The following is a 12,015-nucleotide window of genomic DNA, read 5'->3' on the forward strand; positions in this document are numbered from 1 at the left end:
CCTTCCCCTCATCCCGTCCTCTTCACTAATGCTGTCGACAGCACGGGAGAGGAGAGGAGAAAAAAAAGAAAAAGAAAACCAAGCTTGAGGGATTTAGATGAGGAGAGGCAGCACGGACAAAGAGCGGGCGAAGCAAAAGCGACGTCAGGCCAACATTTCAAGCAGCAACGTCGCCATGACAGGAAGATGCCAACATGGAAGGTAGGTAGCAATCACATTGGTGCATTTTGCAGGAAAAATGGAAACGAATTGTTTACTTTGATGAGACGAACAAACCAAAATTGCACGTCTGATAAGAGGGAAAAAAATGGTAGTCAAAAGAAGAGAAGGAAGCAGTGATGTGAGTTGATATGCACGACTCATTTGTGTGTGTGTGTGTGTGTGTGAAGACCTCCCCATCCTCTCACAGGTCGACCACATCTTCCACTTTAACGAGCTTGTGATGACTGGAAGTCAACCAGAGTCTCGCTGAAACCAGGTGAGCCACAACACAAACATTGATGATCATTTGGAAGACTTTTAACTGCCTTCTGTTATGTTGCTGGTAAAATTGATCTTTTTTTTTTTTTTTTGCATGTAGTGGCTTGACCCTCCTCTTAAACAGCAAAAATGTTCCCGGGTCAATTTGACCCGGAGGTTTCATGATAAAAGCACACAGCAACACAAGAAACATTATTAACAGTTTTCATTGCAAATATTTGAAATTAACATTTTTTTAAAACAAGTTTTATGATGAAATTCTATTATTTGTAGTCTTAACTTTAAAGTGCGCAAATTTGACCCGAGATATGTTTCATGATTCAAAGCATCCAATAAATATTAGTAACAATTTTAATTAAAAAATTGTCAAAAGTGAACTATTTAAATTGATGAGGAGTTTCATAGCAAAAAAAAAAATTCTCAACTTTACAGTGGGTCAGTTTGATGTTCAATATTCCAAAATTATTCCGATAAATATTTTGTATTAAATTGAAAAAAAGTCCAAGTCAGCCATTTTAATTGTCTGTTCATAAGACTTTTCATACTAATCTTGAGACTTTTTCACTCTTAAAATTGGTCAGTTTGACCCGGAATGTTGAATTATTCTAAAACCAACCCTAAATAACATTTTTAAATAGCTTATTATTGCACATACATCAAACTGAACAATTTCTTAGTCTGTTGACGTGAAGTTGCTTCACAAAAAAAACTTTGTTGGGTCGGTCAACTTGGACGATACTTAATGTTTCAGAAGTATCCGTTTTCATTGCAAATCTGTCAAAATGATTTTTATTGTCTCTTGGTCGTGAAAAGTTGACATTTGTTCTTTAACTTGAAAGTGGGTCATTTCGACCTGCAACACAACATGAATGTAAACATTTGTCAAAAAGGGAATGCAATGGGGTCGATGCCACCGACTTCCGAGATCCGCACATCATGCATCGTTTGCGGCCACCGCAACCCCCAACCTTGCGCTTCGTTGCTTCAGTACATTTTGCAGATTAGAATTGAAATTCTCATAAGGAGCCAGATAGCAGGCCGAAAAGATGTTGAATCGACATTCGGCCGTCGATCTTATATCGTTGACATCCCACATTGATTTGTCATCACTCTTGCACCCTCGATTAATATTGTTTCAACGCTGAAATCCCGACAAAATTCACACGTTATTTCAATTATTATTAATATTGGAACAATGTTGGATCAATGTTGTGTTTTCCTTCATTTTCAACCGACCCAAATGGCAAGTGGCAATATGAGTCCATTCATATACAAGTCAGCGGATGCTGACTCAAGAAGTTTGTGTGAATGCACAGACGCACGGATAATTCGAGGGAACGTTGATATGGATGTAATTCACTCGTGTGTATGAACGCATTTCAGTGGTGTTTATGAGCGTATTTCACTTGTATACATGAGCGCATTTCACTAGTGTGGGTGTGAGCAAAAAGATGGACGGATGGATGGCATAATTCATGACACACGATTTTGGGTCGTCAAAGAAATGTGCACTGAAACGACGACGCCGGATCCGGTATCCATGACCGTGTCGTTTTTGTACCGTTGTTCAAATGGGCTTACTTCCGATTGGCGTGCAAATCGTTTGAAGAGCAAGCTCATCTGTACTGTGCTGTGATTGGTAACTTGGGCATGCATGTGGATGGACTTGTGCAAATGTGCATTTGTTTTCTTCGCTCCAGTTCACTCTGCGCTTAAAATAGAATTATGAAAGCTCCTCGTGTGTTTGCGTGTGCGTGCATTGGTGTGTGACCTGATAAAAAAAAAAGGTTTCCTTTAGAGTGCTCTACCCGAGGGCTCTCGAAGGTCAACAGAACATCCAATTTCACACACGTATATATATATATATACACTATTAAAAAAATGGCCATATCCATGCAAGACTAGTCTGTGGATGACCCTCATAGGCTGCAAGGACAGTCTGAGAGTACAAACATGACAGACCAGGTCGGAACTCGGTGCGTATGAATAATTACGCCTTAACATGTCAGTCTTCTTATTTCTTAAAAAACAACAAAACACAAACTTCCAAATATCGTTTGAATTTCATTCCATTCAGGATTGTGTCCCACTTGTGTTGATTCTTCACAAAATAAATAAATTAATTACAAAATAATAATAATTTATATTGAATGTTTGGAGCCTGATTTGACAAACGGTCAAGTTTTTCACTGGGTATGATGATTTTCTATATGCACCGTTTGGATTATTTTGACCCTTTTGAGTGTCTGTTTATGTGGAAAGGTATGGCGTCGTTTCCCTTTTCCAGGTAGCTCACCTTCAAGCGGACAGTTTGCGTTGTAGCTGCACGCTTCCCTGGCAAGGATTAGATGATTAGATTAAAACCAAATCTCCTTGTGCCTCTGCAAAAAAGACAGATGGGTGTGTCCAGCCATTTAACATTGAATGCAAGTCATTTTGTTTCTATTTGATACATCAGTGGTGTGTGTGAATACTTTTGCATTAAGTACAGTATCGGCCATGTTTGGACAGTCGTGTGCCATAAACACGCATCGAATAGCATAGCTGTTATTGTGCTAAGCGTGCTACGCTTTAGCCCACACTAGGAGAGGCCCCGCCCCCAAACGGAATGCCATGAAACCGAACGTGCTAATGATCGCTCCGAACAGAATTGGCGACTCCCTTTCAAATAACAAAGGCGGCTGTCGTTTACGCGCCAGATGCGTCATCAAGATCACGTGAGCAGGATAATGGCCCCCACGGAGACATGTTGTGCTAGCGTAATCTGTGGTGTCGATTGTCTTTCATGACGGTACCAAGAATCTTGCTTTGATTTTTGACGTCACAGCGTATTGTTTTCCCGTAGAAATAACATCTGGAAACATGTGTCCATGGATCATCGTGACTGTTTTGACATAGTTGAAACAAGTGCAGGGCACACGTGTAGTTGACATGACTGCCTACAATTGTTTTTGTTGCTTTTACATCCATTCATACTGTTGCGCAATAAGACATTTAATGGTGTTTGCTTTTTTTTTAATCTCTTTGGAATATCGCATCATTGCACAGCAAATGAAGCAGGCTCAAATGTGAGAATTGTTTTCAATGACGATGTCATGTTTTAGATGTTCTTTGTTGTCACGTTGATGGAGACAAAAGGCCGACTTTGAGATGTTAATCCTTAATCTGACCTGCTTTCCACGGGCATAGCAGTGTACAGGAGCAGTGGCATGACGCACGCACACACCCACAAATATGTATATGTGTGTATATATATATTTTTTATTTTATTTTTATTTTTTTCCCAAATCTCCTCGATACGCTGTCGTAACTTACTTTCTTTGAAAACCCGTTTCTCATTCGTGCGAAATCTTTCTGCTTCGTCCTCTTTTCCTTGTCACAATTTTGTGCGATTTTGTGAGAGTTTTCTTTTTTTTCTCTCTCTTCATCTTTAGCTGTCCGTCATCAGAAGTTTGAAATGGAAAGACCGCTGCTGAAGCCCATGTTGAAGGCGGTGCGCACTGGAGCGACGCGTGTGTAGACGAAGAGGTGAGAGGACACGAAGTGACGTGCCTCCGTTATTGATCATATACGTGACCCATAATGGGTCCCGTCTGGGCGTTCCTGTTCATTTTGGCCAGGGATTTCATGGTGGCTCAATGTGGGCTGGAACCGCACAATTGGAATTCAAGCTTTTTCACAGATGCGTTGCTTTTAATATCACAACACGACGATGACATTGTGGCAATTTTAATATAGCGCTATCACGATACTGGCGTTATCCTTACATCACATGACGCTAGTTGTGCTTGGACCTAACTGGTGATTATGAATCTACATAGTGATGAAAATGAATGAAATACTCGAGATGGTGAGAGCGAGATAAGATGAAGAAAGTTTAGTAGTCTGTGATGTGGAGAAATACACAAGATGAATAGTGATGTAAATCGCAGTGGCAGTCATGTGACTCAAGACTGCCCAAACTAAATTTACGCACTCAAAGGGGCATAAAAAGAGCACAGGCATGTCAGCAAATCGGAACAGAAAGGGAGATAAAGCTCGCTCTTGCTCTCTTTGTGAGTCGGTTGGACTGCATGACGGAAGGATGCAAGCAATGTGAAGGAATGTGACAGGGGGGAGGAGGGAGAGAGAGACAGACAGACAGACAGAGAGACAGAGAGACTGGGATGCTCTGGATCTTGAAGCAATTCTGTTGGATTTTTTTTCCCGTAGCTCAGCTAAAATCTTCGCCTCAGTTGATGTGATGACAGGAGCTAATTCAGCCGATCATTGACACACTGCATGGATAAAAACGGCCACCAAATCGTCCCTGAGCTGAAAATGAGCTGGACTGAACTCCAACGAGGACCAATTGAAAAACAACGTACGGAAACCGAGGACCTGCTTCAAAGAGCTTGCAGCTTGTTTGAGAGCTGGACTAAATATAGCAAGTGAATCATCGTCCAGTGACACAATTGCAAGAATTCAGGAGGACTCGTCCTTAGAAGAGAGCAAGAAAAGACGTCAAACTCAACTCAGCGTGGTACTTGTTTGTTTCGGGAAGCGACGATGGCGAATCGTGTTTGCGAGCGGCAATGAATCGAGAGCAGATCGATGAAAGGTGCAACTTTGTAGTCGGCGGGGAGGTGCGATGCGTCGGGTCTCAGGTGTGGCACCAGCTCCCTCAGGACATATTTGGCGTTTCCAGTGTTCGGTGGGGGTGGACTGTAGCGACGCCGAGCCTCGCTGTGTCTGGTTGGCGGTGTTGAGAATTATTTCACCGCAGCCGACCCCCATCTCGTCACCCATCAGGATGTTGCAACACAGATGCTTGTCTTGGGTAAGATGGCGGATTTGAAACCTGTCTAGAATTGCTTTGAACAGATAAATGTTGCAGGTCTTAAGCATCTGACCTGTGGCCATCATGGCGCTTTTTTTTCATGCTTAAAATTTGGAGGTGGCCGACTCTGATTTCCTGAGAACCGTTATTGGATCGCAAATAGCTCCAATTGAAGTATTTTGCCGACAGAGCGTAGCTGTATCCAAAATAAAAGTAGCTCTCAAAACTACCAGAGAAGAAAGCATGACATTTTCTTTCCGTCCAATCAAGCGTGCCATTCCGTTCAATACGTCAAGCTGATTGGGCAACTTGTGCACGTCTACCAAACATTTGTTTTGAACAATTAACGGCAAATGAATGAATGGCACCGCCAGGTCGAGCGCTTTTGATGCTTGTCATCTCAAAGCCCCTTGAAGAGCAGCATGAAACTGGCTCGGGAGCTGCGGGTTGGCCACCACACAATTAGCTTGAGTCATCTTAGTTAGTCTTCAGCCGTACTACCCAAATACTAAAGCTACAGTATTTAGGAAGGATATTTTTTTTCCCCTTACTCATCTGGTGATGTCATCACCATTCAACTCCACAGATAATTTGTTATTTGTTCCAGTGTCTTGGGTTTGATTCTCAGCATTCACAAAATGGCTAACGATCAATGTATTTCTTCTTGTTAGGCTAATGGAGGAAAAGATGTCATGATGTCATCCAGAGAGAAAAGTCGCCAAGCGCCATCCGGTGACATGGAGGGCGTGTCGTGCTGCGGCCTTCACACCGTTTATCTCCATAAGAACGTGCGAGGTTTCGGTTTCACTCTGCGACACTTCATCGTTTACCCACCAGAGTCGTACCTGCACAACTCCAAGGTAAGGAGGTTGCACATTCCACTTTTTATACACGAATACCTTCACATCAACCACAATCACTTCTGGGCACGGATTGACCACTTTGTTTTTCTCTCAATTAGAATTTAAATTCAACCAGCACAATACAGTACAATATTAATGTAGCGGTCTTTTGGCTTTTTTTGTTGTTTTTTTTGGAGGGGGGTGAAAGAAAGGGAAAAAAAAGTAGCCACCTGCAGCAGTGCCAGAGGAGCGCTGGAGCATCCAATACGGATAAGAAGGAACTATATCCAGGTTATGTTTGTATCTGGGAAATATAAATAAACGATCCGTCCCGGATACTCGATCGTGTCGTTCGGATATCCGGCTCATCCCTACAACCGACCACATGTATGACTTTGAGGGCTTTTATTTTGAAGCAGCGGATGTACGACCCAAACCGTGGCTCTTGACGCATACGGATCACGGTTCAAAGATGAGCCGGCCCCTCGCACCACTCATTATTATTAAAATATGTGTTCGCACCGTGCGACTGGATTCATATTTCACCAGCACAAACTGTTACAGTTGGTCGCATTTGCGGGTGACCGTCGAGCCCTGCTCTCACATGTGGAAATTGGAATCCTTCAAAATAATCTTAAATCAATGTCCCTGTAATCTGATGACAGTTTACGTTTTTTTACACTGTATTTTTTTGAATCCTCCTCTAACCTACTCTGTTCTTTCCAAAGGATGAAGAGAATGGAAATGCAATTGAAAAATGTGAGTGTTGTTTTTTGTTTTTGTTTTCTTCACCAATGTTCTTTTTTAACATAGAAATTTGCAGTGTGTGACGTTTAACAACACGTAAATGCCCATATTTGATATATGTAATGAACTATATGTACTGTTGTAGCACACTGTGAGTTCCAACTGACTGAGTAAAAGGTAGATGCTGAATTCAGATTTGAAAAGAATAAGTAGGAGCACTACAACTTTGAGGTCTACTACTCCATATATTTAGAATTTCATGCCATTGAACATCTTTTGCCTGGACCGAGGTGATTATTTATGTCATTTTTGAGCGAAACGTTCATCAAGCTGAAACTTTTTTTTTTTTCCATTGACATTGATGCACAATAAACGGATGTTGGTGTGTGTTTGACGCAGGTGGTCGGCAGCGTCGTCTGGAGGCAATGGACACCATTTTTGTGAAGAGCGTTCAAGAAAATAGTCCTGCTCATCAAGCTGGGTTGCGCACCGGTAATTCCAAACTCCAAAATGTTCAACTCCAACTCGTGCATGAGTCTCCATATTTTAATCATCTTCATTATGTTGTGGGTCAAATTGACTAGTTTTAAAGAAGGGGGAGGGCTAAAAAAAAAAAACAACAATTTGTGACTTTTGTGATTGTACATAATAGTCGTTAGTAATGGTGCTTTATCCTTATTTCAAATAATAGAATGTATTGACTGGTTCATTTGATTAATTCAGAAGGTCTTGCTCAGAGAAAACGGCTAAACTGACGTGTACAGCAACATGCACTTGTGGCAAAACGAGACTTCCGTCATTCGGCAATTCCCATCCTTGACAATCCTCATCTTTCTTTCGACGAGTGCATTTTGGGAGCGTGAGCAGCAACTGAAGCGGGTTTACGTCCGTTGACCGGGGTCAGTACAAAACCGTCCTTCTCATTTTTACAAGGCTTTGCTTTCTAAAGCACTTGCCGAAAAGTGGGCGACGTCACTAACGGGAATTGACGAATGACGGTCGTGCCCACCTCTGTGCATCTGTGATGTGTTTTCACAAAATCAGGCGATTAGTTTTGGCTAAATGCAAGAATAGATTGTTTGGCCAAAGAAGCACATTTTGAGCTTTCTCTCAAAATAACATCCTTAAGGTCTCTATTTTCACTTCCCAGCAGCAGAAAAGGTTCCATTGTAATAGAAGTGTCTACATCATAACTAGGTTGTGTTTTTAGCCGAGCTGCTAGCTAGCACATCACCACCACCTGCTCCAAAACAAACCGCGAACTTCCTTGCCTCTTAACGTTACTTCACAAATGATTTCGGCAAAGGCAAACGTGAAGCAACGTTTGCGTGTGTCTCAGGCGACAGACTCGTCAAAGTGAACGGGGAGAGCGTTTTGGGAAAATCCTACTCGCAGGTGATTAGACTCATTCAAAATGGGTAAGTAGACACTGTGCAAACGAGACATAAATTCGTTTTGTCTGCATCATATCTGAACGGTATTTTTGTATTTTGTTTCTGCATCTTTGTAGTGAAAATAATTTGGAGCTTTCTGTTATGCCAAAAGATGAAGATGTTCTGCAATTGATAAGTGTGAGTATTTTGTTGCTCTCCTTCCCTCTCACTGCTTGTATGTGTCATTGTGAATTCTCTGTCCTTAGGCGTCCTCCCAGGAGACCTTCTTGCGGGACGACGAGACGTTTTCGGTCAAGGGCCGTAACCTCCCTGAGCCTCCCCTACGTTATTGCTCTTCCACCAATCCCAACTCCATTGCTCCACAGCTCGGCCGCAAACTTAATAGCGTCGTGGACAACTGTCAGTGCAGACCCGGCCCAACGACGTCACTAATGGACGGACACCATGTGGTCACTTCAACAAATAACTGGACAAGAGCGGCCGAGGACGTCGGTGACAAGTTCGCCACGACGACGAGACGCCGCGGTCGCTCCTCCTCAGCCGTCGGCGCGCTCGACTTTCACTTTGCCAACCACAACGCCGCCATCGCGTCTGCAACGCCGCCGCGCAAAACCGGCCTGCCAGTCTCCGGTCACGTTCTGACTGATTCCCTCTGCAACCAGGTTTTGTCAGACTGGTACTGCAGCCAAGCTGAGCTTGCTAAGCACCCGTCCACTCGCCATAGCAGGATAGCTCAGGATTGTTTTGGGGTGCCGGGATTTTACCCTGGACCGACATATGCCGCCATCGTCTCTTCGGAGCCCAAAAGGCGAGAGGCCGTCTTGCATCATCATCAAAGTGATGCAGCTTTTCATAGATCCCACTTGACGGGGCAATGGGCTCCTATTTCAAGTCCAGGAAGCATCTCATGCTCCGAAAGTTTGCTGGCAGCGTACGCAACGTACGAGTATAACTATGGCCGCTCTGTCGAAACACTCGAAAAAGCCTCCGCAATCGTCCCACTGCGTTCGGAGAGTTCTTCCATGTTGAGCCAACAAATGCGTCAGAAAGCCAAAGAAGGGAATGAACACCAATTGAAAAGTTTGTCCTCCACGCTGCCTCAGCAAGCAAGCCAGCAGGTAGCTGAACCCCAAACAAGGCAAATGACGGATGAAACGGCGGCTTACAAAAGTGGCAGCCCAGCAATGTCTTCGGAAAAGCAACATCTCCTGCAACATGCCCAGACTTTAAGGGAGCCGGTCAGCCCGCACTTCAGCTGCAGTCCGGACAGCAGAAGCAGTGAAGAAATGTTGGCACGTGCGCAACGGGCGAGCGCCCGACCTGCATCAGAGGACGTAACTCATAATGGATGCAATCGAGTTCCCGTCTCCCCAGTTTCTCTCAAACAGCATCACAGAACCCAAACTCAAACGCAAACGAGTCCCCAGTCACCTGAGTCCTCTTGTGGAAGCTCCTCCCCTGTCTCGATTGGTCCCGCCTCCAGTCGCAGCGCAAACGGCAGCCTGGCGCAGCAGGCGTACAACTCGCTGTCCTCCATTCCGTTCTTTGGTTGGTGTTCGTTCATTCATTAGATATTGGCTCGTGTTTGCTTCAGAAAGTTGTCAGTCACATAAAAAACATCCATTGCAAGCCGTATGTTATATATTAACAGTACAGACGATCCCCAATAGCGTTTATGCATAACTACAAAGGAAGTAATGCAGAGTAACAACAACACTCGTATCCCATTACAGCATTTCTGACATAATCTGTCATTTGGGAAAATCTTCTGCCGCATTTGCACTGCATGAGTCAAGTGATGTCATTTGGATGCGCATCTTGCTAATGAAAAGAGAAACATGCATTGAATGGGAAATCTTCAGAAATAGTCTCGTCCAAATTCAAATTCCCCTGGCAGCACGTTTTGGGGTTATTTGTGATTAGAGTGACGGCCATTTTCAAGAATTAAGCAGACTCTCAAAATCATGACCTTGCTCGTCACGAGGTCATTGTTGAGTCATGAAGCGCTTGAAGCGAAATATCGTCTACAATCTTGCTAACACATTCATGGGGCAAGCGGGAACAAACCCAAAGTAAAAGCAGTGATTAATTAAAATGCTTAAGTATAAAGATCACTTGCTGTGATTGGCTGTTAGACAGGAAATGAAAATCAGTTGTTACTGTTGTTTCCCCCTCTAGTAACCGTCCTGAGCACTTCTTTTTTTTTTTTTTTTTTATTCAAATGATCAATACTCGTATCAAAGTTCAGTTACTTGTCATTATCTTGACTCCATGGAGACAAAGGTTCCAGGTGAATTCGATAAACAAAAACTGCCCTACTGACCTGATGTTGGTGTCTTGATACTATCCCGTGAACGTGAGAATATGTTTGACATGAAAAGATTTGGGATGTGGGTATGAAAAGTCTGTTTTAATGTGCGTCTCGCTATAATACGTTGCGTCGTCATTGTGTCTGTTGTATTCTTGTTTCATGAATCTTACTTTTATTTTTGCGTTGTATTGTCAGGCAGTATCAAAGTGCGCCGCTCTTCGTACCTGTTGGCCATTTCCACTGAGCGATCCAAGTCTTGTGATGAGGGTCTGAACACCTTCAAAGAAGACGGCCATGTTTTCACGTAAGTCAGACATTCAAAGCTGAAATATTATTTGCCAGGGATTGTGCGTTTTGTGCGTCGGATGCTCTGCCGCCATTTAGAATAACTAAATAAGTGCCGACACTCTTGAACCGCACAATATGAAATCATCTTTCATAACAATGCAAAACAAAACCATCCCGATCATGAATCAGGTGTGTTAGTGGAGAGAAACTTGGAAAGCAGGCGGGATAGCGAGGGGCTCTCGAGCTCCACGACCCAACTTGTAATGATGATCAGTTGTATGTATGTATGGAAGTGGGCGTGGAAAAAGTTCCATGTCAGTCCCATTGAAAATGAATGAGGACAATTTCATCTTTAACATGAGTACTGTAAGTTCATGTGGAATCAGACGATATATTCCCATGATTTTTTTCACAAAGTTGAATGCTTTCAGCATTCCCACAATAAAGAATACGAATAACATATGTGGGAATGCTTTCAGCATTCCGGTGGGTCCTGCGGACCCCACCCTCTAAAAATATATATATATTTATACGTGGCCCTAATATGACTGGAAAAAAATATTTCATATTGCCAACACTTATTAAGCGAGTAAAAGAAATGTATTGAAACATTCCTTTGAATGAATATTTTCGATTGTATTTCTGTCTATAAAATGGGTCAAATTGACCCAAAACATAAGAGGACAATTTAACACCAGATTTTACATGTTTAGTTATGTCCTGCAGGAAACTACCAAAAAGAGTCCGCAGTTTTTTCATTGATGGGGTGAGTCTTTTTTTCTTTTTTCTTTCTTTTGCTGCTGTATTTGTCATGTTTTCATCTTCGTGCAACTTTACACATGTTGCTGCGCAAGCCTTGTGTTCGATACGCCGTCCTGTATTTTGTTTGCTAGTCTGTCGACAGTTTGAAAGGCCGGGAGGAAGCGCGGTCCAAGCGCCACTCCGCCTCGGAACTGGGGACCGTCACTTTCAATGACGTCCGCAAGGAGGGATGGCTGCACTACAAGCGCATTCTCACAGACAAGGGGAAGGTAAAACACGCTGCTCACAAATTAGTTGGGAAATGAAATAGGTTTCTTTTACTGGGATGCTAAAGAATGTTTCCAGTTGGGATGTTGCGTCATGCATTTCCTG

General features: G+C 43.1%; 1 protein-coding gene across 10 annotated transcripts in view; it reads left to right on the forward strand.

Annotated features, from left to right (window-relative positions):
- LOC144005141 (rho GTPase-activating protein 23-like) overlaps positions 1-12,015 on the forward strand; it is a 21,969-nt gene continuing 9,954 nt past the window's right edge. For 9 of the 10 annotated variants that reach the window (XR_013279510.1, XR_013279509.1, XM_077503110.1 and 6 more), the window contains exons 1-10: positions 4,531-5,299; positions 5,971-6,159; positions 6,870-6,900; positions 7,288-7,380; positions 8,228-8,306; positions 8,399-8,459; positions 8,528-9,830; positions 10,789-10,897; positions 11,608-11,647; positions 11,775-11,912. Coding sequence is in view for 8 of the 10 variants with exons in the window: in XM_077503110.1 (XP_077359236.1) it covers positions 5,111-5,299; positions 5,971-6,159; positions 6,870-6,900; positions 7,288-7,380; positions 8,228-8,306; positions 8,399-8,459; positions 8,528-9,830; positions 10,789-10,897; positions 11,608-11,647; positions 11,775-11,912 (2,232 nt within the window). In the remaining 2 variants the exon portion in view is untranslated. Of the gene's footprint in view, positions 202-389; positions 479-3,914; positions 4,009-4,530; positions 5,300-5,970; positions 6,160-6,869; positions 6,901-7,287; positions 7,381-8,227; positions 8,307-8,398; positions 8,460-8,527; positions 9,831-10,788; positions 10,898-11,607; positions 11,648-11,774; positions 11,913-12,015 lie in introns of those variants that run through there. The other variant, XM_077503112.1, reaches the window with a different exon arrangement.

The sequence above is a fragment of the Festucalex cinctus genome, chromosome 17 (assembly GCF_051991245.1).
Source record: "Festucalex cinctus isolate MCC-2025b chromosome 17, RoL_Fcin_1.0, whole genome shotgun sequence".
Classification (NCBI taxonomy): domain Eukaryota; kingdom Metazoa; phylum Chordata; class Actinopteri; order Syngnathiformes; family Syngnathidae; genus Festucalex; species Festucalex cinctus.